This window comes from Orbicella franksi, chromosome 13 (genome assembly GCF_964199315.1).
Source record: "Orbicella franksi chromosome 13, jaOrbFran1.1, whole genome shotgun sequence".
In the NCBI taxonomy this organism is placed as follows: Eukaryota; Metazoa; Cnidaria; class Anthozoa; order Scleractinia; family Merulinidae; genus Orbicella; species Orbicella franksi.
The window spans coordinates 9,128,674-9,156,317 of NC_138157.1; the positions used below are offsets into that span (position 1 = coordinate 9,128,674).

Sequence of the window (27,644 nt, forward strand, 5' to 3'; positions counted from 1 at the left end):
AGCTTTTTAATCAGTTTTGACACTAAATTAAAAACAGAGCATGAAACAATAGCTGCTCTGTACTGTTGTGCTGTTCACGGACAATAACCAAGTTCCATTCCTTGCTTATTGTTGCCTGATCAACATATTTTGAAGAAAGCGCGGGGAGGATGGGGAAAGGGGCGTAGTTGGAGGATGGGGTAGGTGGAAGTTCTGTCTTTTGAAAGTTGCTGACGTATTATATCAATTTTCTTACTTTTCAGCAAATCACGACTACTGGACTAGATGATAACGCAGATTACCGTACCATTACACCTGTGATATTTTCTGAATTGAAATTTTGAGGTATTCTCCAGAACTCTGTTTACTGCCCCCCCCTCCCCCCCCACCTCGTCCCCCTCAAATTTAGTTTGCAAGTTGCTGACCAGCGGTTGCAAAAGAACTTTCTAAAATGGCGGCGGTTCAGCTATGACCACCAGTTCTGCGACCCGATTGTACGTCGATTCTGTCGATTATCTGTCGACTTCTCCCGTCGAAATGCCATACGAGGAAGTCCCACTTAGTAATCTTGGGTCGAACGGTTACAAGAAGCTGCGAAACAAGGCAAAGTCGCGATCAAGCCCTGAGGAAGAACTGGGTTATGGCTCGACGGACGATGCTCCGCTGATGGTTGACGATGTTGACGATGATTTTGACGAAGATCAGGCTCTTTCGGAAGGCTATCAGTCGTCTGATAGCGGAGCTAAAGACAAAAAGAAGTGGAAAAATAAACGGAAGAAGGAAGGTTGCTGTAAGCGATGTTGTAGATTCTGGTGTTGCTGTGGATTTTTGACGTCCTGTAAGAGGTAAGCTTGAAGTAAAGCCTTAACCAAAAAAATAATTATTTTAAACAATATTTGATGTTAAAACTATTTGCAGATGGACGACAAAGATTTAAATTAAATTTATCTCAAAGTTATAGTGAGAAATGATTTTGATATTACTGTTCAGTTATGTTATTATATTATGTCATTTAAGTGTGCGTGTTCACAGATGGAAGTGTGTTAGGAAAATGTACAAGTTCATGTTAAGCGCCTAATTTGATCGGACTAATCGGACTAATTGTCGGACTAAACGGAATAAGTTCAATTGAACCTATTGAAGTCCCTCATATCACTGATAGAGGTTCCCATTTATTTTAGAGAATATGTTTCAATACATCTAGAAGGTTTTACTCCAAGCTAGTTATAAAAAAAAATTATGTATGCGATATTTGAATTTGAATTGATCATCTCAGCCATCATCTTCCTCTCATCATCCTGCAGGATGAACCTAATCCCTACCCTTTTAAGTTTAATTTATGGTAAAATTCTCCCGTTTTGTCCATTGTTCTTTGCCTGTATGACTTCCATTCTCCTGATTTCTTCTCCTCAAATACCTCGTGGTCCTAGCTAAAACAAGGAAACCTTATTATTGCTGGCGAGCCCTAGCGAGGCAGCAGCCTATTCTTTACAATAGCGAGAAAAAGCCAAAATTTGTCGGATGTAAGATCGGAGACATGCGCAGTCGATTGTGTTTTTTATATCCGGGCATTCTGACATCCAGGGTGCTTGTGAATGCATGTGGAAATATTGATCAATTTTGAGCAATAGCTGTGTACAGCTGTCCCACTCGGCTAGAAATCAAGGACATGATAAACGAATGTCTTTAATTGCTTGTGGAAGTATTCATCAAGGTCATGAACGGTTTAGGGATGACTCTCGAGGAAGATAAGAGATTTTTATGTGTTTGGCTGCTCTATTATGTGAGCAATTTTTGCCAATTCATGAATGGAGGTGCCAAGATATCGATCAAGTCATACTTCATGGAGATCAATTTTCTCTCAGTGCATTCAGTGGTGAAGTGTTAGGCAAAAATGATTCCATTTGGAGTAAACTGCGGACTGCAGCTTGCTAGTCTTGGGAGAAAAGAGAGGAAGGTGTGAGGCCAACCTGCTTTATGTTGGAAAGCGACTTTGGTACCACAGACAATTCATTCACAGTATTCTCCACCTGTTGAGGTGTTAAATTTGATTGTTGAATCAAAATCTCTGCCCGTTTAGGTAAATAATTTGACCATTGAGTTACATTTGCCCGTTGAGGCGAAAGAAAAGCTTGCAATCATATTGTTCTGTGGATTTTGATTTCCTTGCTTTAATTCAATTTGATATGACCTTTGATGACACATTGCGTGACAGCTCCAGTTTCAGTAAACTCACAAATTCATGCTATTAAAACATCTCATTTTCACTTTTACTGGTAATGTTTAAGCATAAAGGCTAATTTGTAAAAAGAATGGTTGTGGAAATACATCTACTAAAGGTTTCCTGGGTCTCTTAAACCAAGTTCAGGGTAACGATCTTTTCTTAACTCAACAAAAAAATCTTGGTGCTCTGTTGTTGTTTCACAAAAGCCCTTTAAAACTAAACTACAGTAGTTGGAAAAATCGTAATTCTCTTTTAAAAAGCCACACCAACCCCTGTTAGACCATTTATTTCAAATCATATTATCTATACTTCCTTCAAGCTCTGACGCCAGCACCCACTTTCACATTGAAACTCCTAGTTTTTGTGCATAATTTGTATTTCAGTTGACACCCAAGGACAACCACATTCAAGAAATAGAAAACAGCCATGGTTTGTGTTTCTATTGAGTTATAGAAACAGGAGTGGAAGTTTGAGAGAACAAGAAATTACAGCTTCCTTGAGTTCTCCCAAACTTTCATGAGTGTTTCTATTAAACAATTAGATTATGAATCTGCATAGAAATCAAGAGTGAATAATCTAATTGCTTTAGTATAAGTCTACTAGTCGTTCAAAATTTTATCTAAATCCTCTTCACAGACACTTTGAAAATGCCAAGAAGCGGCTGTCATTTTGTTAACAAAGGTACACTGCTATGCTACTCACTATCTATCACAGAATAGATAGTGAGTAGTGTAGTCAATCAGAGAACGGCATTCATGATAGCACACTAGTAGATTTGTACTAAAACTCAATAGAAACAGGGAGAACATGTTGTCTGTTTCTTTTAGGGAATAATCCAATGAAAAAAGAAAACAACTTGTATACTGTGATCATCAAAATGTAAATTCTCTTTGCTTGCACCATCACTATGTCAACAGCTTGTGCTAGTTCTGTGTTTCTATTGAGTTTTAGTATAAATCTACTTGCATTCTATCGGGAATGCTGTTCCCTGATTGGCTAGACTTCGCTACTCACTATCTATTCTGTGATAGATAGTGAGTAGCGTAGCAGTGAGCTCTTGCTTTCAAAACGACAGCTTCTTGCTGTTTCGAAGTGTCTGTGAAGAGAATTTAGATAAAATTTTGAACAACTAATAGATTTATACTAAAACAATTAGATTATTTGCTCTTGATTTCTATGCGTGATAGTTGACTTGGGCTGCACCCTCATCAGCTATCACGTGATAGAAATCTCAAGCTCATAATCTAATTGTTTAATAGAAACATGATTTTTAACCAATCAGCATGTGAATTTTCTTTTGGGTTATTTTCTAATTGAATACAATGGCCTGCTGGGATATGTCAGCGGCGCAAAATAATTTGGGTAGAATCACAGAATCAGATGTATCTCGAGTGGTAAATTATATATAACACAGTGGAATGGATGTGTTTTTCTCTAGTTATAAATGTGTCTATTGTAAATTAAAAGCATTTTGTTCACAATCTGTTACATTTTGTGAACAGTGTCTATTGTAAATTAATTGTCAATTAATGGTAAATGTATCTTTTTACAGTTGTTTTGATAAACTAGCAGGAAAAATTGAGATGAAACCCAGGACAGTTGTGTTAGGAAGAGAGGTATTTTGCATGTTTTGCATTTGTTTATCACCCAGTACTGTAGACTGTGTGGAGGTTTTAAACCTTCTAATACCTGTATCTGCTCATTTTGCGAGTTAACAAGTACATCTGAAATTCTTATTATGTAATTAACAATTAAAACAAAAAATTCTGCAAATTGATGAAACATACATATTTATACTGTAATAAGCTAACATTTTGATCAAGGAACAGCAAGAAAAAGTGTGGGCAGTACAATGTAAGTTAGGTCCAACCTGTGAATGATTTAAATTTACGGATTAAAATGAGGATCATTATAAGAATAACTTATAATGTGTATTTTGTGTGGACAACACTAAAGGGCACTAACAAAATGTGTTTACGGTTCTGTTTTCAGTCTGCCACTCAGAAGTTTCCTCGTAATGTCATTTGTAATCAGAAATACAATATCTTAACTTTCATCCCATTGGTAAGCAAGCATTAATATATTACCCATTGATGCATGACAATTAAAGACTGTGCTTATTTAATTACTGTCATTTTTATTCGTGGCTTTTGCCAGTAGTAAGAGCTACATGTATTCATGTTCATTGATCAACACATTTTAAGTATGAATGGTCTACAGGTACTTTTGAGAAAATTTATGTCTATGTGTCATAATTTACATTCAGTGCCAAGCATACATGTACGTGTACAGCTTGTCACTGACTGACTGATGTCAAGCAGCTATCAGCAAAACAATGATAACCTTAAATGGTTAGATACAAAGTGATATTAATATCACTTTGAATGTACGGTATGATACAAAGTCATACGAAAGATCACTTTGTGTCATACCATTTAATGTAATCAATGTTTTGCTGTGTCAAATAATATTTTACCATTACAAAGGCTTTTCTTTTCTATAAAATTAAAAAGGACTTAGTTATTCTGTGTAGAATTCTATGTGCATATGTACATGTGTAAGCAATCAGAATAATGGAGATAGGGGCCTACATGCACTTATTACACATCTTGTGTCAAATTATGCATGTAGCCTTCAAATTACTGAAGAAGTGATGACATTATACAGGTGCAGATCCATACCAGTTTTCCACTGTTTTAGGGAAAATGATCAGATTTTTCTGAATGACTCAGAAACCCAGGGAATTAGGGGGTTAAAATCCAAATTAAACATTTCCCAGGAGGGCATGGCCCTGGACCTCTTTCAGAAGATTGCTCTTTCAGAAGATTGCTCTTTCAGTGCTCATTGTGCTCATTCAGTGAAATTGGTCACCACTCGTCCTAAATCCGTGCCTGTCAAACCACTGTTATGAGACATAATGAATGCATGTATACATGCACTTCATGTACGTGAGCTCTGAATACATGTTCATGATAAAAACATGCAAAGAACCAATCAGAATCAAGGAATTTTTAATTGCTATCATGGTCAGTCTAATTTGCTGTGTATTTTAAATTTTCTTTTTCTTTATTTATTTTCAGACTTTGTACAACCAGTTTAAGTTCTTCCTTAACATGTACTTCCTTGTGGTCGCCACTTCTCAGTTTATTCCTGAACTTAGAATTGGATATCTTTACACTTACTGGGGTCCTCTGGTAAGAGATCAAAAACAATTATTAAATTGTATTAAATTAATAATAGTAAAAAAAAAAAAAAAAAAGAAAACTAACAAAATAATATTTTTAGATTGAACTTATTTTGATATTAACTTTATTATAGCTATTTTGTTTGATGCCATCAGGGTTACTATTTGATCAATCAATCAATTTAATTAGTAATTATTAAATATTATAATTAGATAATGAGCTCAATATTTCTATGACATGATAGTTGATTAGGTCGAAAGTCTCATCAATCATCACCATTTAGAAATTGAGAGTGAATAATATAATTTCTCACACACTGAATGCCATTTGTCTGCCACACGACAATGCAACAGCACTTTATTAACATTTCTATCAACATCACAATGATAACAGAATCGGAGTCAACAACAGGAAAAACCTACCCAAATGTTGATACACTTCTATAAACTTTAGGCAAGAACTCGCTAAGGGGTGGGAAAACTGTTGCACTGTCTGGCAAGAAAAGAAAAACTGAATCACATGACGGAGCGTGAAACTGACATCCTGGCTCGTACCCAGGTCCTCCATTCAGTGTGAGAGAACTTCGTTTCCTGCCTCTTTTGCAAGCTCAGCTGGCAGGAAAAACATTGCTTTTATTAGTAGAATTGTAACTGAAATTGTTTGGCTTCAAATATCAATTTCTCACCTGGGTATTAAATATCATGCTTAAGAAAAATCACCTGGAGTAAATTTTCATTTGAAATTTGCTGTTGTGTGTGTGCACGCATAAGTTTCTTTCAACAGTTTCAAGAAACCATGACTGTCCTTCTTTAAGTCAGGAATTTGATCATAATTGATTTATTTCTGTAAAATGTTCCTTCCAAAATTGTCTTTGGGTAAATGAGAAAACATTTGCATTTTGTTGACCACATCAAGCCACTTCACGCTAATGACTGATATTATGCGATAGCTTAGCCAATCAGATTGCAGCATTAAAATTGCATTGGTATAGTAGTTCTTAGAATTCTACTAATAGCTACAAATTATGTATTATAATTTGTACTGTATTTCCATTTCTTTAACCTCATTACCCTACATGTTACATGTTACCCTAAAAAAATAGTGTGGACCTAATATTCATGTAATAAAAATAACTGGTAATCAATTGTCACAGGAACAAGACGGAATGACTCAAGTCCACAACAAAATTCAAACCACATGTAATTCTTGATGTCTTTTGCAGGCTTTTGTTGTGTTTGTAACAATGTGTCGGGAAGCTTATGATGACTCTTTGAGGTTCAGAAGAGACAGAGAGGTCAACTCACAGCTTTACCAGAAGCTCACAAAGAAAGGTCCAGCTATGTGCTATGATTTGTATACAGCACAATGAAATAGTTGTTTTCAAATTCCAATTTCTGGAGCTTAATGTTTTGAATATACTACATCTACAGTTTTGGTTATTGTTTATCTACAGAATTGCAAATTACAATTGAATTTAAATTTAATTTAAATTTTAACATTTTTTAAATGTTAAAATTTTGTTTCCATTCAGGTAACTTTTACTATGGTCAGGACTGATGGTCTCAATGTGTTATATGTTGTGGTTAAATTTGTAGCTGTTTTGAAAATTTTATCCCGAGAGAGAAGATCTAGTAAAAATTAAACTTGTTTATCGAATGTCAAAGCAAAAATGAAATATAAACAGTAACAACTTGATACATCCTCTGGTATTTGGACCATTTGCTGGTAACTGATATCAATTTTATAAATCAAAATACCATTACCAGCAATATTCAACATTCTTTGTTGATATTTCCTGTACTCTACTATAGGTATTGTTATGGTGCCAAGCTCAGCTATCAAGGTGTCTGATCTTATCATAGTTGAGAAGGTATGTAAAAAAATAAATATCAACAAATATGACATAATAATTGTCACAAAATCCTGAAATCCAGAAATTAGATAAAGTCATCAAGTGTAACAAAGTCATGAAGTGCAAGCTACCTCGACTCTGTAAATTAATCACATGACTTGGACAAGGAAATACAGTAGCTTTCTTAATTTCGTTTGGCCTATAAGTTATTAAAATCATTAATGATATTGATGTGCTTATTTTAACAGAATCAAAGGGTTCCTGCCGATATGGTGTTTCTGAGAACTTCAGAAAAGACTGGTAAAGATTTGTGATCATTATTTTGATAAAGGAATCATGAATGTCATGTAAAATGTTAGTTAAAATTACAGCTAATGATTGCTATTAATGATTACAGCTTCTTGTTTAGTTTGTTTATTTGGTCACCAGTACCAGTATGCAGTGGAAAATATTCTCTTTTTCAGGGGCATGCTTTCTAAGAACAGATCAAATGGATGGAGAAACTGACTGGAAGCTGCGTTTGACTGTAGCACCCTGCCAGAGACTACCTTGTGATGCTGTGAGTAATGTAACCTTTCTACATCTGATGTATTTTCTGCTTAGCCAATGTCATCACTGACAAGTGGACTCATCAATGGGCACAGCTGTTTGAATGTTGATTTATTTTCACACACAATTGAGCAAACATGACTCTAACTCTAACTAAAGAAAAAAAAAAAACCTCTCTGCAATTCCCATCTTTGTGACGGGCACACATACAAAGGATAAGGCAGGTCTGAGTATGGCATTACCGTAGGGCATGTGTGGACCTGCGGGCAAGTTGGTGGTGTGATGCAAGTTAAAAGAACTCTTAAGGTCATTCCACTGAAATAGAACCTGCACTGAGATTTTTGTGAAACTTTGCCTATTGATGGTTTATATCAGAGGAACTTAAATTTTGAAATGAAAATGAGGGGTCCCCATGTTCGTTTAGGAGCAACGGCACCTTGTTTATACCTATATAAATCCTTATAATAGCACGATGATTGTAGTCACGATTGCTCGCTAAATTTACGTTTCCGACGATTGCTTTTTGTTCTACACTGAGAATTGGTCCATATTTATTTTACACAGGGAAATTTATTACTCAATTCAAAACAACAGAAAAAAATGATAGGTCACCATACTCGTTTGGGAGAAAATGGTGATTTACCTCTATGGCGAGGTCCAGCTGTAAAGAAAAAGCCGAAATTTTTTAATGCACGCGCGCTAATCATGCATGAAATTATGTGCAGTAGGGATGCGCAATGCAATACTGGGGAATAACCTTAAGGTCCAATTACACGGGTGATATTTAGTCGCAATTTTCTTTTTGCTATATTTCTGATGAATTTTTGTTGCACTCATGCTGCAACCAGCTGCACTTTCAGCGAGCTTTAAGTGTGTCCAGTGTGACTAGAATTCCAAAGACATGTGATTAACTCGTCAAATATTTTGTATCAGAGCAAGTAAACATGTCTTGTAAACAACAATAGTGTTGTTTTGTGGTAAGTTTGAAACCTTCTGGTGATATTGTACTGAAATTACCACTGAATTGCACTGAAATCACAGCTGCTTTACACATGCAATTTGGAGTTGCAGCCCTGGGGGCGACAAAAAAACCTGGTAGAAACTGCGATAAAAATTACTCTAAAAACTGCTTGTGTAAATGGGCCTTAAGGTACGACACTCTCTTTAGTAATTTAGTTTTACGTTTTTTTAGGATATGCTAAACATTAGTGCATCTGTGTATGCAGAGAAACCACAGAAGGACATTCATAGTTTTGTTGGCACGTTTACAAGGGTAAGTTGTGGTTCCTGTTCCTGTTATTTCTCTGTGCTTAATGACTTCATTTTTATGTCGTTACCAGTAAGAAACCAGACTTATTTGGTCTCAAGTGCTTAAAGTATGTCCATGTTTGGTAAGAGGATGCACCCTTTCCTCTTTTACAATACATCTTTCTGGGATCTCTCAGAAATGCTGGGCTCTCTGTCTCCAGTAGATTTAGTAATATTAGTGATAATTTATTTTAGTAATGCTCTGTGTAAGAAGGCAGGCATGGTAGCCTCGTGGTTAGTGTACTACTGGTAGTTTTGGGATTGACTGGTCTGGGTTCGAGCCCTGGCCGCGGACATTACGTTGTGTTCTTGGGCAAGACACTTTACTCTCACAGTGCCTCTCTACACCAGCAAACTTAATACTGTGGGGTAACCTGCGATGGACTAGCAGCCCATCCAGGAGAGGGTAGAAATACTCTTGGTCGCTTTATGCTAAGGAAGCAAGGATAAGCTCTGGCCTGATGGGCCCCCTTGGCTCATGTGCAGACTTAACCCTACCTACCCTTTCCTAGTGTAAGAATAAGGCAATTACTATGTACATGTACCGGCAGGGGTAAAGCACAGACTACTGTCAGACTTTAAAAAGTCGTGACATAGGGAGTGGTTGCCCATTCTGGTGAACCAGGGGCTCATGATAAAAGTTCTTGACAAAACCCTCTGTTTTACCCTATGTAGGCCTTCTCCAGTGTGACCAAAATTAACAATTTGCTAACAGTTGTAAATTTTTCCATACAGTACGATGGAGAAAGGACTGAAATTCCTCTCAGTATAGAGAATACCATGTGGGCCAACACGGTGATAGCATCAGGTGGGTGTAGAAAAGCTTATAAGAGTACATGTAGTTGGGCTAAAAAGGTGGTATTTAAGTTAAGAATGATTGAAAACATGTGACCTCTCAAGCAAAAACATTTCATCATGGGTTTGAAAGGATAGAAAAGAAATGTTTCTTTAGCTACTTGTACAAGCAAAATACCAACCTCCCATACATATAATTATAGGTTGACTACGAGTGGTCGTTTTTTTACCGGAAATCCTCTCTGTGCAGGACTGAATTAATATTTTGCAAATTAGGGAAGGAAACGAGGAGGGAATGGGGTAGAGCCTTTTTTCTTTTTCTCTGCGTCTGTGGCTCATGGCTTTGCCACTCGCTGCTCAGTCACTGGTTGCACCCTAGGAAATGAAACACATTGCACATTAGGAAAGGAAGGAGACTGTTCACTTCGGCGGGGACTCCAATAAAAAAAAGGATGGGGATTCAGTACCCTAAAAGGCACCGCTAAAGCTCCCCTGTGGACCTTTTTATGCTGAACACCCTAAGAGGTACCAAAACTGTTTTTTTTTAAACTCCTATTAAAAGGTATGACAACCTTCTTATATAGGAGTCCCCCCGGGGCTGTTCACAGTCTCTTTCTTTTCCTAGACCTGATTATCTTGGAAGAAATGTTTCTTGTGATTTAAAACCAAGTTCTCAAAATGGGAAATATGGGTGAAGTCTTCTTGTAAAGCAAGTAAAAGAACTTGTTTGTGATTATTGTTAAGGCACTGCTGTTGGAGTGGTGATCTACACAGGTTCAGAGACAAGAAGTGTAATGAACACATCAAACCCTGAAACAAAGGTATCTGACTGTAAACTTAACAAACGTTCTGTTTAGTTGAAGAAAAAACTTCATGTAGTCAGCCATTCCATAAGCCCCTTAGTACTGTACCATCAGTGAGAACTGTTTTTTTTTGCTCAGATATTTGTCGTCAGTTGTAACTGAGTGAAGCACCTGATAACACAATTTCATCTAACCTAAACTGCTACAACACTGCTCAAGTATAGGCTACTAAATAAATACTTCTTACGCTACAAACCTTGTTTCTCCCAAGCGAGGCAAATGCTGTTTACTGCAAGACTGACAGTGCTGTTTCTCTCCAGACTAGCTTTGTTTTCTTCGAGAGGTGATCAGAAACTGTACAAGTCATTACGAAGGGTTGAAATTCTAGGGGACTGTAACACTGCAGTGAGAAATGTTTAATGAATGCTGGTTAATGAAGTGTCTGTAACAATATTGCGTCCATCTGGTGTAGTTTAGAATGATTCAGGGATCCATTAACTTGAGAGAAATCCAGTAGACTCATCGCGAGTGTGAAACAGTTTTCAATTTTTTTATCAAGTTACATGTACACCGTATGTATGGCATTTATGAGAACACTGATTTAATGAATACCCTTTTCCCATTTCTCTAGTTTGGGCTTATTGATGCTGAGGTGAACAATCTAACCAAAGTGTTGTTTATAGCCACTCTCAGCCTTTCTTTGGGCATGGTATCGATCAAGGTAAAGAAACGCGTTGGATATGAGTTGGCTTTAATCATCTCACGTCCAACAAGCACGAGTGGAATAATTGTTTTATTGGAAACACTTACAGCATAATGGCTCAAATACCATGATGGCTAAGCCAATCAAAACTCTTGAGCTCGAATTGCGTTATCCGATGAGCCAGTTTTGAAAAATCATCATTAGCTGCTTTTCAGGGGGGATATTATGAGTGAATTTTGTGAAACAGGACAAAAGTAAGGGATGGAAAAAAATCTCGACAAAAAAGTTTTAATACAGCGCCAGATAGACTACCCCACATGACTTTTCACGTGGGATGTACTTTTTAGTTGAATCGATCTCAAATCTACTAATCCCCAATAGCATCCTTCTCATTCATAAACACAATGTACAAGTCGAAAAGAAAATCTTACATAATTTATGGGACCATCCGCTGATAGAGTTTCTCTTGCTACTGAGTTCAGTATCAGAAAATAACACTAATAATGTCGTATAATTACGTTTCTTGTTTCTTGCTTGTCTAGGGTTACAATGGGCCTTGGTATCGTTACTTCATTCGTTTCATCCTCTTGTTTTCGTACATCATTCCTCTAAGGTAAGATAAAGCAGGCTTGCGATGATCTCCGAGGGTCTTGGTTTTTATCATCTTGAAAGATGTGATTAAGCAAGGCGAGCGAAGTTTAGAGTATTTTGAGATTGATGTCCTTGATTCACCATCACCATCACCATCACCACCCTCTTCAGACAGGTCTTTTGTTCTTATGCTTTCAGTCTACCGGTGAAGTCTTAGTTTAATCCTTGAATACCCAATCTTGAGTGATCATTATCAATCAGAATGCCGTTGAAAATAGTAAACGTCGGCAGTGAGCTACGTTCATGAAAATCTGAAATCCGTTGCGCTCAATTCTTCCCCATTGGAGAGACGTCAGAGATTCGACACAAAAAATACCATTCTGATGACGTACTTTTCCAGAGATCCGTGCAGCGTCTGTAATTGGTTGTTACTTGCGCGGGAAAATTCCAACCAATCAGATGCATTGTGCATCGAACTACGTCATCAGTACGCAATGTTTTGGGTCTCAGACTCGCTAGTTGACTAAATATCCAACTCAAAGCCTGTTTTTGCTCATTCTTCCAGCTGATTTCTCTATCTTCCCTTGCAGTCTCCGAGTGAGTTTGGATCTGGGTAAAGTTGTGTACTCATGGATGATAATACACGACAAAAATATTCCCGGGACAGTGGTGCGGAGCAGTACTATACCAGAGGAATTGGGGCGAATAGGATATTTACTGTCCGATAAAACAGGGACTCTGACTGAAAATGAAATGGTACTTGACTTTCATTTAAACGTTTTCATAAAAACAGAAGATAACTAATTTTTTTTTGTCTCAGACCAGTAAGGATATTGCACTCCGATTCCCATTTGCAGTTTTAAGGAAATTTTAAATCAATTGCTTTATTAATCAGAACTTAAACTTAAGCAATAGAGCACTTTTTCCATGTTTACATAGCCTCTTTTAAACACGAGGAGGGTTGGGAGAATTCGAGACCGTTATGCATAACTTTCGAGATTTCTCCCTGCCCTTCCCCCCCCCCCCCCCCCCGAGTGTTGATGAGGCTATGTAAATACGGAAAAAGTGCTGTATTGCTTTTATAAAATAATTCTCAAAAATACGCGCGAATATAAAACCTCACGAACTTGTTTACATATTCTCATCTAAACACACTCATCGACCAATGAGAGCACGCGTAGTAGCTAAGCTATTTTATAAAATAATTTACGAATTTCAATTCACGTAGTGCTCCTCGTGTTCTACAATGTTTTATATTGTCAAGCAAACAACTGTTGAGTCGCCACAGGGACTGGAATAACCACTGAAGAGTTGAAACTAAATTCAGTTGATTTATATTGTTCGTGAGGACTTTGTTCTCGGTGGAAGAATGTCCTGACAACGTTATCCAAACTATTTTATTATTAAACAGGTTTTCAAACGTCTTCACTTGGGAACGGTATCTTTCGGAACAGATTCCATGGAGGAGGTAGGCTTACTGGATAATTGTACTATGTTATCGCAAACTACCGGTTATAAGCCCACCCGCTTATAAGTCCCTCTCGTTGTAGGCGCATCTACCTGCATATAAAATATTCCGATTATAAGCCCCTCCGGATATACGCCCCCTTCCAGTCAACTTGAAATGAATTCGATTTACTATGATGTTTTAAAGCTTAATTAAAAACGAGTACATGAAAAACGTATTTCGATCAACACTGCTGTAGCTCATTTTGAAATGGTTTTATTCCGCGTATAACCCTGATATAAGCCCCTCGGTTTATAAGCCCATCCAAACCCCCTCACGACGTTGTATAAGCTCAGGGTTTACCGCCGCAGTTTACGGTATCTAAGAGTCTTTTGACTTCGTTCATTTCGGCATGTTTCAGTGTGAGTGTCGGCTGATATCGTTTCATTTCTGGACACTCTAATTTTCTTCAAAGCTCGAAGTGCGGTTTCTTTCCCCGTTTTTCTTTTTCTTTTGTTTTTTTACGCGAAAGGCTATTCTTTCACTGTCTTGTGTTTCGACAGTCTCATTGTTACGAGAAATGCTTTTTGACTGCATTCTATATAAAAATTGCGGTTTTCAATGGTCCTACAGACCATAGAATTGACATCATAAATATTCAAATGGAACCACGAGCTGTAAGCGTAGTGGATTCACTGAAAAGGATTGAACATAAATTATTATAATTATGGCTTCATTTCTATAGTCTATGTAACAAATAGATTCCATGTTGCCGTGCGTCTGTTCAGCAGTTGATGAGATGACGTCAAAATGTGGTAAGAACAAAAAAGTGGCACCCAAGGCAATACCCGAGTGTGTCACCGATGTTCTTACCATATTTTGGCTTCTTCTGTGATCTATTACTGAACAGACGCACGGCAACATGGAATGTCAAGTAAGTACGCCTTAGATCAATGTGGTCGACGCCCCCAATTAGTTAGAAATTTGGTACGAAATTTGGGGCGCGTTTAACAGTGAGATCGTATGATCATTTTTTGCTTCAACTTTGAAGCTTTCCGAAATTTGCTTTTCGCTCCAGCTTACATCGTTTCCATGTTCCATACTCTCACAGACCATTGTCGTTGACCAAAGCATTGGCCGGAAGAATTCTCTCAGTTATTGTAACAAAGCTAATCTCTTGGTATTCACATTACAGGTTATAAGCCATGTGAGCACGTCCTTTGATCCATCATCATCCAAAAAGACTGCACAGGGATCAAAGGTTTGTGTCTGAGAGATTGTTTTGCCAAGTAGCTGCAGTTACATGTAAATACAGTTTTGAAAACGCAGTCGAGTTTTTAAAAGGCCTGGAACTTAGGGAAAGATTTAGGCCCCAAACATTCTAAGTGGTTTTTCGTTTGAAAACGCATACTGACGCGCTTTCGCCCACCATTAAAATTTAAACGATCCTAAACACTCATCGTTTTCATCGAAAAAGACGTACATTTGAAAACGCGGTCTAAAGTGGAGATCTTTGAAAAAGGAACCTTATCCTGTAAATACCGTGCACAGCAAAAACGGCGGCTATCGAGAACACTGAGTCGCAATGCGCATGTGCAAATTTCGGTTCTAGTGTCTTCTCATATCGTGGGCGAGGAAAGCTATGCACAAAAGGGAGTGTAGACGCCAAGTTTTCGGTGGGAAAGTCATCTACAATTAGTAGGCACTGCAGAGGTCGAAAAAAATTTGAAATCGAGCTTGCCCTTGAGACAAGTAACTCAAATTTCGCTTGGCCAGGGCAAGCCCATGCTTGTTTTTGTTTCCCTTTTTTATGACTTGATTGGCTAATCACTGGGCGCCTGTCCGTCGGGCAAGTGGACATGAAACGATACTTGCCCCACAGGAAAATCTGCTTGTCCCAGACGACCGGACGGTACTTTTCGTAAGCCCTTAGGTATTGCTTCCAAAAAGACTTTTATTTTATGTGGGCAGGGCCTCAGGAGAGTCAGATCTGGAGTTTGGGTGTTCGATATGTCACGTGTTTTCGCTTTGACAAAACACGATCTAAAATTTAGGACCGTTGGTTGACAGTTATCATTTCCACCATACCACCCTCCAAATGATAACTTTTTCGACAGTTAACAACATAATGTCCATTACGAGTCTTTCTTGGCACTCTTCTCTCTCAAGCTTTAGTTTGGTGTTATTTATCACGACATTACTCTTGTTGATAAGTCTGTTTAGTTCATTTGCGCTGTGAATCAAAGACATATTTAGCTCGTGAAGTCATCTTGGGAAGTGAAATTCTACAACAAAAAGCTGTGATTATCTTCCTAAATTCGGACCTGAATTCCTTGTTCATGGCACCGTATATAACTGGATTGATGCAAGAGGAGAGTTCTACAGACACCGTGTAAACAAGATAAACGTATCTTGGAAAGTAGAACTGTCCTTTGAAAGCTCCGATGACATCAATAATAACAAACGGTGTCCAGCACGCCCCAAAGCTCAGAAGTATCACGAAAAGTAGCTTGGCGAGTTGCACCTCGTCGATACCAAACCTCCCTGCTCCGGATGTTCTTGTTTGCGCGAGTGTGATGTTATGCTTTCTAACTGTGCGGAAAACCTTGTAATAGCACACCGCAGTCACTCCAAATGGGAGCACCGCAAAGCAGACTATAGTCGACACATTGTAGATAACGTGATTTTTGTCAAGATCGAAAAAGCAGAACGCCTTTCCAGGATGAAATCGATAGCGGTTTCCGATAGCGAAGTACGGAACGGGGACGATTAATGCCAGGCACCATGCTAAAATGATACTTAAAATGGCCTTCTTTGTTGTGTAGTAGATTGGGTATTGCCTTACGCGTACGATTCTAAAATAACGATTCACAGCTGTTAGCGTGATAATCAACAACGATGCAATGCCCAACACAGTGCCAATGAAGCCCTGATATTGACAGAGGACATCCCCTAATATCCAGCCATCCGCGATCAAGGCGGCGAAAGTCAGCGGCATCCCTAATAGTGACATGAGCATGTCTGTCAAGGCCAGCGAGGCAATGTAATAGTTGGGCACTGTTCGTAGCTTGGGGTTCTTCTTGATGGCTAAGCAAACCAAAACATTGCCAATTAACGCTGTGAGGATGAAAACTGCGCTAAAAATGCACTCTGTTATCTTTTGCGGGAGTCCTCGGCTGGACAGCTCCATGGCCAGGATCGTTTCTCTTGTGGAGTAATTCATGATTGATGTGTTTTCCTACTCGCAGTACAGCTTTTTGTCTTGTTTCTTCTTTGCTGGAGAAAATTTCCTAACGCGCTACCTGTAGCCAGTAAAGAGAAGAGAGAATGTAAATTTATTGGGCAGGTCTTCGCTGTGGTAGATTGCCCGAGCCGGCTTAAAAAGCAATAGGGAAACATGCTATCATGCAAATCAAAAAATGCAACAGCACTATTTCGACTTTTTCAGGTTATTAATGCGTGACTGCTGTTTTTTTACGCTGCTTTATACAGAGTATTTCATGCACAAACGTTACGTAACGAACGAGTTGTATCGAAGTAATGATGTCTTCTTACACCTGTCTAATAATCTGTGTGGAAGGATTTCGCTGAATACACCCCTCGCTTCAAGATGCCTTTGTTTAGTCAAAATAGTTTGTCAATAAAAGAACAAAGTCGGCTCAGGACGTGTAACGCCGATACGCCATCAAAGAAACCAAAAAAACAACAACAACAACAACAAAAAAACATCATACTGCCCGAAGCAAAATATAATTAAAAGATCAACAGAAGATTTCGGTTCACGAGTATGAACTGATCATAAAGCAGGTGGTATTGTTTTCGGCACTGTACACAAACGAGAGTATCAAGAGTTTTCCCCCAACTTACCAGATTAGATTCTGATCGATGCCGTTCAGATTTACGAGAATTTGCTTGTAATAAGGTTTAGCCTTGCTTGTACTTGATGCGATATTTAGAGTGATTTTGCTCACGCGTCACTGCACGTCACATGACAGGTCAGCCTTCAACAGGGTTCATTTGCATCTAAATTTCACAGTTTGTTACAAAAATGTTCCTGGTGGCTCTTACTGTTTTGAAAGTCGATTTTTCTCCAATACAGCTCTACGATATTGACCTTAATGTGGGTCGGCTAAGAGGGGTTACGTAATAGCTCTTTGATTGAGAGAAATTGGTTTCTTTATTTTTGCGCATGTTCATGGCCTTAAGACGCAGTCCACACTACCCCGAATGAATTTGAAAACGGAGTTTCACTCTGAAAACGCATCGAATGTTTTCCGTCCACACTACGCCGGAGGAATTTAAAAACGCAACAATCACCGGTTAATTTGGATTTATGTTTGTTTTAAGGAAAACTCGGTCAGGGAAATCACTTGATTGTCGTGTCGCAATCGTTTTCGAAAAGCTCCACTGTTTTCCGCCCATACGAAATTTAAAAGCCGGCGTTTTCAAATTCCTCCGGTTTGAAGAGCGTTTTCGAAAAGCTGCGTTTTCATGACGGTATAGTGTGAACGGTAGGCCAAACCGTAGAAATAAAGTGGCGTTTTCAAATTTCTGTAATGTAAACGCTGTCTAAGAGAGTTGGGTATTGCAGTTAAATGTCAACAAATAAAATAGCTCATGAAACAAAACAACAAACTCTAATGTTGGTCTATAAAAAAATAAGAGACCCCATACAATGACAGATGAGATAATGAATTATTTTACTGACATAAACTGATAAGAATTTGATGTCATTACTGCTATATGAATCAACATTATTCAATATTGAGTTACCTTCTCTCAGTGGCAATTGTAACATAAACGATTTTTTCAACTATCGATGAATGAAATATCATTTAGAAAAATACTAAAAAAATCGCCACATTTATACAAAGAAGTTTGACTTGGTTTAAAACAAAACTGATTTAAAAAAAACTTTGAATGAGGATTAAGTATTTGAGCAATTAATATTGGGATAAATTTCGTGTTCTACGTAGCATCGCAAATAAATTTGGCTCTAACAGCTTTACGAACGGTGGTAATTGTATTTTGAAAAGATAACTGTACATGAAGTACGATGAACAAGTTTGAACCACCAACCAGACTTTAATAATTATAGAATCGGGCACAGTAACGTACGCTCACCTTGCTCCACAATCGAGGGATGAATTTACGAAAACCCAGTCAGTGTAGGGTGAATTCAATATTCCATGCAATAGATAAGAACAGTGATGGTAGAAGAGCTGAAAGAGGCTACACGGTACTTTCTTACACAGATTACAGACAGTTAGTTGGTCGTGTATCCTGCATATTCATTGTACAATTGAACTTTGGAATGCAATCTTCTATTACAGGAATCAATTAAGAACAGTATATTGGCCAGAATATTGGGTTCAGTAATTTACTTTCATCGGATCTCTGTCGCGGATCGTTAACTATCAAAGAAATTCACGTGGCAGGAAAGAAAGCCGGTTTGGATGATATTGTTCCTCTTAAGTTTGGTGGCCAAATGATAGTTTGCTCGCTGTTAAAGTTATTATTAATTTTGGAGGTATTTGCACGAAAAAAATACATCATCTCCAGAATCAAGACCAATTTAAATCACGATCGAAAGGGAAATAAGGAGAAACTCTGTTACCTGAAAGATCGAGATTTTAATGTTTACCTTCGTCTGAGGAAAAATTGAGCCTCTTTCTCGCCTCCAGCCGTCCACAAGCTGGAAACTAATTAAAATAAAGAGTTCTTTATTCCATCTACGTTCCATGATTTATTATCACTTCTTCGGTGTTTTTCACCGAAGTAGACTGAATATTATCCCAACGTTTGTTCGATTTGACAGTAATTTTGTTTATTGCAGTGAAGCAAAGCCACTTCGTTTCACAGTCGCCAAATTTAAGTCGCTTTACATGGAAATCAACTCTGCAATATTTGACTTTTCATTTTCCAATTGACTTCAAATATTTTCCTCTTACGGAACACTTCAAAGTTGTCGAATGATGTCGGCTTAATACGAGACATCGTAGAATGAGCTGTGAATTATCACTTTTACAACAGGTACACCGAACGTAGAAGTGGTGAATTTTTTTTATGATAGACCGGCTTTTCACTAAAAAATAAAATCACAGGGGGTGTGCTACAGTGAAGACAATTGATCAACTGAGTTTGCAAGACTTGGCCGTTAAGTTGCCGTTGTATTACTTGTAGAAGTATTGAACTATACAGGAAAGAAGATCGAACCTTGTAAGATAAACGAGTAGTTAATATTGAGTGAATCTTGTTGGTGACACTTCAGTTCTATGCAAAGCGCTTTAGGCATAGTGGGGACATGTGATCTTTTACGATCTGTCTTGCCAGGTTTCAAGTTGTTGATGTTCTGCTGCAGTGTGGTGGTATAGGATCTATTTAGTAGAATTGAATCAAACTTACTGATTCACTGGTAAACCAGTCGTTCGCCTCGCAATCGTCTTTCATTTTATGCTTGCGTGGAGGATTTGTGGTGACTTTCTTTTTTTGTTTGTGTGCCACTGTGATGTCAGCCAGGGCTTTCCACAAAAACCAGTTGAGGTGGCTCAATAGGGTATTGATTTATCGCGTTCCGCACGCTAGTGTTATGTTTTGAAAGCTGTTTCTGCATTCGTTTTAACACCCAGTCCTCTCAAACTTGTTAAATGTAATTAGGAATGATGATATATTGATTTACTATCATCTCTGTTAAAATCTTGGCTTTTAATCTTGAATTATAAATGCCCCAAGAAATGCGTTTTTGACCGTTTTTATGGCTTTATTTGTGATTTTCTTGAATTCCTTTCGGTCAAATCTTCCAACTTTTTACAGTACATTAAACCCGGCGGGATACGAATTTTAAACAAGAGAAAAGTATGGTTTGTAAAGGCAGTTTTTTTTTTTTTAGATTTGTGCAAATTTGGGTCTTTTAGCGCTACGGAAAAACTGGTCAGATAGATTTCCCTGAAAAACGAGTTCCAACTAAACTAAAGTATTTGTTACCCGTCTGCCAAATTTTACGGAATTTCACCGAAGGAAACGCGAGAAAATTTACTGTCAGTTTGGCTTGTTGTGCTCATGATGACGTCATGAAATATCGAAAAACATTGACGTTTTCCTTTGAGCGCGCGCAGAGTACTTGAGCTTTCGTCCTATGCGCGCGTGCGATCGTAAAACTATAATGAGCCACCTGAAAATCGCCTGAATACCTTTTCCGGAAATTCTTAAAAAATGTTCAAAAATTTTTCTAAATATCTCGAAAAACCCGCTTAATATCTCTTATTTTTGTCGTAAAAATACACCAATTTTAAAACACTTAAGCAAGAATTTTATTGGAGTAGTAGGAGTTGAAGAAGAAGATTCAGGCACTTTGATGTTACCAGAATCCGCCATTTTTTAAACTTGCTGCGTTAGCGCTTTTAGTGATTTTGAACGTACTTTTCGAGTGGGAAATCTCTGAACTGTATTGTTTCTAGTATAGAACTGACTACTGTTTTAAGAAAATAGCGAGGAAAACACAGGGCTAAGCCAAGAAATTCTATGAATATTTCTGAACGCCCCTAGATTTTCTAAATATCTTTATTAGTATTTTCTAAATATCTTGGAAATTTCTAAATATCACAAAAAAATATCCGGATATTTGTGGGAAGGCCTATGTCAGCACAATGGCAAAATAGCATTCAAATGATCTTCAATGCTCTTAGTTTTCCAACCCGCTGTTTTTACCATTGCGAGGCAGTATTTGCAGATCAAAACAAATATTACATGTTTGGTCTGTCATCACTGTCGTGTAAAATACCTCTCATAATGCGATTTAAGACTTGTTTTAGCGGCTGTTAGTTAAATTTCGTTCTTGAAATTGTCATAGCAAATGATTTTTAATTTTGGGCAAAAGGAAATGGTATTACTGTACATGTGAATACATGAAATATATATTTGAATTGCGGAGAAAGATATGAAGACATGATTGATCACCGCAGTTGTACACAACTTAAGCAGTTGTGAAATTTAAGATAATGGTATTTGTTTCCAGAAATGGGTTTTGCGAGGACTCTGATATGAGGGTCTTTTAGTTCAAATAAACGAAATGAAATTTGTTTTATTGATTGGTTCCAATTCAACGTTGTCAAGTTTCTCTTCCTGTAATCCCTCCATAATGTGAAATAAACGCAGGCACGTATGGAATAAATAGAGGATATTGCACGGCGGCGCGAAGATATGGATTTTATTTTCGAGTTGTAAAAACAATGTTTTTAAGAACGAGCGCAGCGGGAGAGTACGATATTGTTTTTAACACGACAAAATGTAATTCTGTTTCATGTCTTTGCCTCGCTGTATAATTTTCTTGTTAGAAAAACTGGCTGTTTGCACAAACGATCGTGAAAAAGCTGGAAATGACGTCATCACTAATCCTCACCACTCGGGTTCCGGATGTAGTTTCTTATGAAATGAAATTTGGCGTATTTTCCAGTAAAACACCCGTATCTATGTAGTGAAAAGTCTTCCTTCATGTGTATTCTTTGCATTTAATTTAACAGATTATTCGATAACATCAAACTTCGTTGTTTAAGTGCCTATAACGTCAAATTTTTTGCTTTCTCATCTGATTCTTCATAACACTCAATTAACTTTCTCGAAAAAATTTTTCGATTTGCATAATTTCTTTTATAATTTCTTAAAGACGTTCAAATTTGCCGCCATTTTGGTCCACCATTCGCACCAGTCTTCCTTGGTTTGAAGTGAGTAGTGACGTAGATTCAGGGACACGTGATTTGGGTCGTGACTTATCTGACAAGTGGGAATTTTGCTCTAGAGTTGTCTACATTTAGTTGAAAATGCCGGAAAGGTGCGTTACCGCTCTTTTTAACACACGACGTAAGTATTTATATGCACTTAAGGTCAAGTGAGGTTCCTGAACATTATAGCATTAGTCATGTGGCCATTTTGAGCACGTTATTCTTGTGATCAGCGGCAGGGGTCGACCGCAAGAAAATATAATTTTGAACTTTGTAAAATTCGTCCAAAAAAATGCGTTTTATCCAAATCGAAAACTTTTTTCGCAGACGTTCATTAGGTGAAATGTAGAATAAGATGAGTGAAAAACTCAATGGAACAGTTTTGGTTCCAATCGAAAGTTAAATCTTTGATTTTCCATATTTTACCTCCCTGTTTCGACGCACAGTTAAAGAACTCGCTTGGTTTCGAAAATGTGGTTCGTTACATCCCATGTTCGTCATTCGTGTGCCATTCCGCTGTAAATGATACGCGACCCCATACATGGCTTTGGGCAATCTTCAGTGCAATTTAAGTATTACTGAATCTTTTTCAATTCGTAGGTTCGTCGAACGGTTGTCTCGCGTGTCCATGAAGCCGTCAAAGCACTTGCGTTATGTCACAACGTCACACCAGTTACTGAGGAGACTGAAATCGACGAATCCGCTCGGGTACGTTTGGAGAGCGTGACCAGTGATGACAGTGACGTCGAAGGAAGTGCAGGAGGAAACAATAGGGCCGTGACATATCAGGCATCCAGTCCAGACGAGGTACGTTTAAGATACAGCAGTCCTTTGAAGCTTGTGTCACGCTGAGGTGTCTGCTAAGGTGTCACGCATCTTGGGTGTTGTGACTCTCATTTCCAGGCAACGTTTTGAAAGTTCTAATTTCTGTAATCGCTCTGTTTTTATTCCAATCTTCACCCTCCTTGTTTCTTTCTGGTTTATTTCTACATCTGTACTGTGGCGTTTTTCTTCCCCTGTAAACTTTATTTTCGAAGTTTTTTCTGTTTTCCCTTAATCAAGGTAGCATGACTTATTCTCTTCAAAATCTTCCAGCCAGAACGAAGTGAACATTTAATTCTGCCGACTCTCTTCAAGCAATAACTGCATTTTTGATAATCATTAGTTCCTTTTGGACACACCACCACCTAAAAGAATTTTTAAAAAGTCTTTACAAGTATATATATTTTAATCACTGATTACCACAGGTTGCCTTGGTGACGTGGACGGAGAGTGTAGGGCTGACCTTGGTCCATAGAGATATCACGAGCATGCGCTTGAAGACTCCTCACGGCCAAATACTTGTGTACAACATCTTGCAGATATTTCCATTTACCTCAGAAACGAAAAGAATGGGTATCATCGTCAGGGTAAGGATTTAAATTAGTGATTTTTGTATTTGGAGCTTGTCTTATCCTTTATTACAATGTGCAGTGTTTGCGTGGAAGGGGATGTGGCGTGGTTTTAGGGAGAATGTGTGGCAAACGCGAGTTATGCGCGTGGTAGGTGCGTGGTACACACGTGGCGTACGCGTTTTACGGTCATCGCGGACGCGAGTTACCCGATATGATACCCCTTATCGAGAATTTCAACCTTAAATTACTTTTCTTTGATTAAAAATACTTTTGGTGGATCTTAAGGCTATGCATCAAATGCATTTATCAGTTTATGAGCGAGGTTACGTTGAATGAAATTGGTTATGGATTCATAGTGTTCGTTTTCTTCCATTAAGGATGATGCGACAGGTGAAATAACCTTCTACATGAAAGGTGCTGACACAGTCATGAGCAGCATTGTACAATATAATGACTGGTTGGAGGAAGAGGTAATGGCACTAGGGAGGGGTGGGTTAAGAAGCATTTTTAATCTTCTGTGAATAGCACTCTACAGTTTACACCCTGTATTGATAAAATGCTCGATTCGGCGCGCGGAAAAGATTTTTTAGAGCCGGCGTAACACGGCCAGGATAACACTGTTAAATATTTTTGTACTCGAATTTACGTTGTGAGGTTTATTGTAAATGAATTTTTTTAGTGAAAGTAATGGTAACTTGCTGAAGTGAATTGAAAGCTGGACATATCGGAGTTATTGTCTCTTTACTGATATTTTGATAGTTTATATCTACTTATTTTGTTTTGTTTTGTATATTTAATCTTGTACCAAGTTTGCGATAGTTATGTGTACCAATGTATTTGTTGTGCCTCTTTCCTGACTCTTACATTTTTAATTATTATAATTACGGTCACCCAACTAGTTTAGCTTTTTAGTTATTTTGGGTGTTCCACTACTGTATGTACTGTACTGTTTATTTATATATTTATAATTATAATCTTGTAAATTCTTTTAGTTGTTTACAGTAGTAGAAATAAACTGTTATTGTTGTTGTAAGAGGGGTGGGTAGCGTCATAAACCACCACGACACTTCCGAGACGAACACCATTCTAAATCCCGTCATCAACTAATTATATCGTAACAGGAGGAAATATCTCTCATTTGCGTGTGTGATATTCTCATTATTTGTGAGATTATGAATTTTTATGTGCCTTGCCGTTTTTGTTTTTCCCTTCAGTGCGGTAACATGGCTCGTGAAGGTCTCAGAACTCTTGTTGTTGCCAAGAAAACCTTAACTGAAGATCAGTATCAAGACTTTGAGGTTTGTACTTTTATCTGCATTGGGCGACAAAAATACTTGAGACGCTTTTAGAAAATGACTCTTTACGATATTTTCCTCCCTATTCTATTTCATATGTATCTAGTGATAATTCTCTGATACCTCCAGCGGCCTTTCAATTCATTCCTGTGCAGGTGATGTGACTTGTGCAGTCTTAGAATAGGACTGTTTCCAGGACGCTCGAAAATTGAATTTTACAATAAAGTGCCTCAACACTTGTGTCGCTTATTGTGGCATACAGAGCTCTGACTGCCAAACGTAATGACATGTTGAGTTTCGTTTTGTATTTTCTTAACATTGTGTTAAACCAGAGGGCTCTACAGCACGCTCTGTCCAATCAGAGCAAAGATATCACTTTTTCAGCCAATCAGTTGCAAGCAAAAACGAAGAGTTACCAGGGTGACGTTTTTTTTTTCCGCTTGCCAACGGCTACATCTCCCGTTTTGTACTGAGAGTGGTTGAAATGCTGTTTGTTGGAGTTGTGATGTGTTTCTCGCTTTTACTAATTTGTGTTAAAGATAACGATGTTGTCTGTGGTGTTTTTTACTTAGAGTAATGGTTATTATCACTTTTCTCGTCAGCATCGGTACATGCAAGCCAAACTAAACATTTCTGACAGGGCGGCCAAGGTACGACGTGCTTTTATGTTTCATGCTGCACTATTTTCCCTGTTATATTACTGAGAGTGATTCAATGTTGCTGAACGAGAAGTAATTCCGTCAATTCGTTAGGTAATGGACGTTCAAAGAACTTTGGAGCACGACTTAGAGTTGCTTTGTTTAACTGGAGTTGAAGACAAACTACAGGTATTTTTTTACTGCTAAGCGAGAAAGGATAGCGTGACCAATAATTCACAGTTTTTCAAATATGGTTTTACACTGTGTCAGCATTTTTTTCCCGACAACAGCGCGCACTGCTCTCAAGAATATTTTTATTTCCCTTGTCGAATAATCTGACAACTCTTGTACTATCAACGTGGCTTTCTTTGATAGCTATGAAATAACTGAAATGTTTTCAGCAATGTTGTAGCTTTATTGTTAAAATTTGAACATAAGGATCTCCTTTATAATGTTCATACAATATTTATATCTTTTCGTTGCCTGTTTCAATCTTCAGGTGGATGTTCGTCCTACCCTTGAGATGCTTCGAAATGCGGGAATCAAGGTAACGCAACTCCTGAAAGAAGCCCGTTGTAAACTTATGGCGCCGTCTTTTGTTTTATTCTTGTCCTTGTTCTCTCATCTATTCATTCAGTCTGTCTATTTATTTTTTATTTTTTCATAATTTCACGAACTATTCACGAACCATGTTTACGTACGAACGAGCGACCAGACAAATAAACGAAGGAAGGAAGGAGTGAACGAACGAACGAACGAACTACGAAAAAGGGAACAATGCGCACGAAACATGGAAGAGCTCTCATGCAGTTGTCATGAACTATTCGTTTAGCGACATCAAATTAAAATTTGGAGTGCTTGTTTTTGTGAAGGGAGGAAAACCGACGAACCCGATGAAAAACAGTCGGAACAAGGACGAGAACTGACAATAAACTCAACCCGGCCAATTTCAACGCCGAATCCGGAGTTCGAACCCAGGCCACTTTAGTGGGTGGAGAGCACTCTCAACAATGAGCCACCCCTGCACTCCAAACAATAAGACTGGGCCACCCTTACTCCCTAACAAAGAAATAACAAAAACCAACTGACAATTATGCAATGTGGCTACTTGTTCACTTTCAGATTTGGATGCTCACAGGGGATAAATTAGAAACAGCCACATGCATCGCGCAAAGTTCACGCCTTGTAGCCAGGAACCAAATTATTTACACATTTAAACAGGTACTATAAGTAAAATGATGTTTAAGTATAACATGGTTTGTGATTTATCAGGCCGACGGTTAACTTCAGTTTTTCATGAAGCTTACGTGAGTTTTCCTGGTTGCTCATTATGCATCAAATTTGACATTTTTTTCTTTTCAGATAAGTAATCGTTCTGAAGCACATTTAGAACTTAATTCACTAAGGAGGAAAAATGATTGTGCACTGATAATCAAAGGGGATTCGTTAGAGGTGAGTGTTTACGGGATATGACAATGTTAGGCAGCTGAGATTATATGTTGAAAAGAGCACTTTTCCGGTTAATTTCTGGGTAACGTTTCTCCTCTCCACCACTGGGTATGTGGCTTCGCTTCATTAGCAATTTTGGTGCGAGGCAAGTTCTGCGGAACAATGCAAACAGCCATTTGGTGTTTGTGTGTTGGTGCCAGATAGTTTAGGCTCTAAACCTTAACTGGGAGCAAACCTTGCGGCTTGCAAAGGACTGATAGGAATGGAGAAACCTTGTTGGTGCCCTATGCGCCGCTTAGGCTCGATTTCCGCCACTCTCTCGGGTTTGGCCGCGTTCTTCCCCGAGAGGAAACTTCGGGGGTGAGCGCGGGCTCATTTTCCGAAACAGCGGCCGGTGATCGAACCCATGCGCCACTCTGCGTCCAAAGGACTGATGTTGATTGGTGTCATGATCAGTGGCTCAGTCAATTTCTTTCTTGTGGTTTTCCTCTGACCAGAAGACAATAACATACGTTGTAAAACAATTAACATAGTAAGTCACTTTTAGCTTTGCTTTCGTTGATCATGCTTAACATTACGATCATCCTCAGATCAAAACAAACCTCTAAATAATAATTTTCTAAGGCAGAAAAACACCAAATGGTAACAATAAACCAACACGAAACAAGGATGGTTGATATTGGGCAAGATTAACACGGATTATGAACGAATAACT

At 38.2% G+C, this 27,644-nt stretch overlaps 2 protein-coding genes across 3 annotated transcripts in view; one reads left to right on the forward strand and one right to left on the reverse strand.

The window, feature by feature from the left end:
- The first annotated feature begins 398 nt into the window (after positions 1 to 398).
- LOC145464976 (putative phospholipid-transporting ATPase IIB) overlaps positions 399 to 27,644 on the forward strand; it is a 34,099-nt gene continuing 6,853 nt past the window's right edge. Inside the window, exons 1-26 of one of the 2 annotated variants that reach the window (XM_081448788.1) lie at positions 774 to 824; positions 2,587 to 2,632; positions 3,756 to 3,819; positions 4,196 to 4,267; positions 5,284 to 5,397; positions 6,611 to 6,719; positions 7,200 to 7,258; positions 7,489 to 7,540; positions 7,705 to 7,799; positions 8,982 to 9,062; positions 9,833 to 9,905; positions 10,637 to 10,713; positions 11,327 to 11,416; positions 11,941 to 12,011; positions 12,580 to 12,745; positions 13,401 to 13,457; positions 14,632 to 14,697; positions 22,754 to 22,960; positions 23,401 to 23,562; positions 23,925 to 24,017; positions 24,762 to 24,845; positions 25,445 to 25,492; positions 25,595 to 25,669; positions 25,980 to 26,027; positions 26,603 to 26,701; positions 26,843 to 26,932. In XM_081448788.1, coding sequence (XP_081304914.1) covers positions 3,787 to 3,819; positions 4,196 to 4,267; positions 5,284 to 5,397; positions 6,611 to 6,719; positions 7,200 to 7,258; positions 7,489 to 7,540; positions 7,705 to 7,799; positions 8,982 to 9,062; positions 9,833 to 9,905; positions 10,637 to 10,713; positions 11,327 to 11,416; positions 11,941 to 12,011; positions 12,580 to 12,745; positions 13,401 to 13,457; positions 14,632 to 14,697; positions 22,754 to 22,960; positions 23,401 to 23,562; positions 23,925 to 24,017; positions 24,762 to 24,845; positions 25,445 to 25,492; positions 25,595 to 25,669; positions 25,980 to 26,027; positions 26,603 to 26,701; positions 26,843 to 26,932 — 2,121 coding nt within the window. In that variant the 5' untranslated portion in view covers positions 774 to 824; positions 2,587 to 2,632; positions 3,756 to 3,786. Of the gene's footprint in view, positions 825 to 2,586; positions 2,633 to 3,755; positions 3,820 to 4,195; positions 4,268 to 5,283; positions 5,398 to 6,610; positions 6,720 to 7,199; positions 7,259 to 7,488; positions 7,541 to 7,704; positions 7,800 to 8,981; positions 9,063 to 9,832; positions 9,906 to 10,636; positions 10,714 to 11,326; positions 11,417 to 11,940; positions 12,012 to 12,579; positions 12,746 to 13,400; positions 13,458 to 14,631; positions 14,698 to 22,753; positions 22,961 to 23,400; positions 23,563 to 23,924; positions 24,018 to 24,761; positions 24,846 to 25,444; positions 25,493 to 25,594; positions 25,670 to 25,979; positions 26,028 to 26,602; positions 26,702 to 26,842; positions 26,933 to 27,644 lie in introns of both variants that reach the window. The other variant, XM_081448787.1, reaches the window with a different exon arrangement.
- On the reverse strand, positions 14,704 to 18,425 carry LOC145464985 (melatonin receptor type 1A-like). The gene has a single exon (XM_081448799.1). It carries the CDS (start codon positions 16,657 to 16,659, stop codon positions 15,661 to 15,663), a length of 999 nt encoding a protein of 332 aa, XP_081304925.1. The 5' UTR covers positions 16,660 to 18,425; the 3' UTR covers positions 14,704 to 15,660.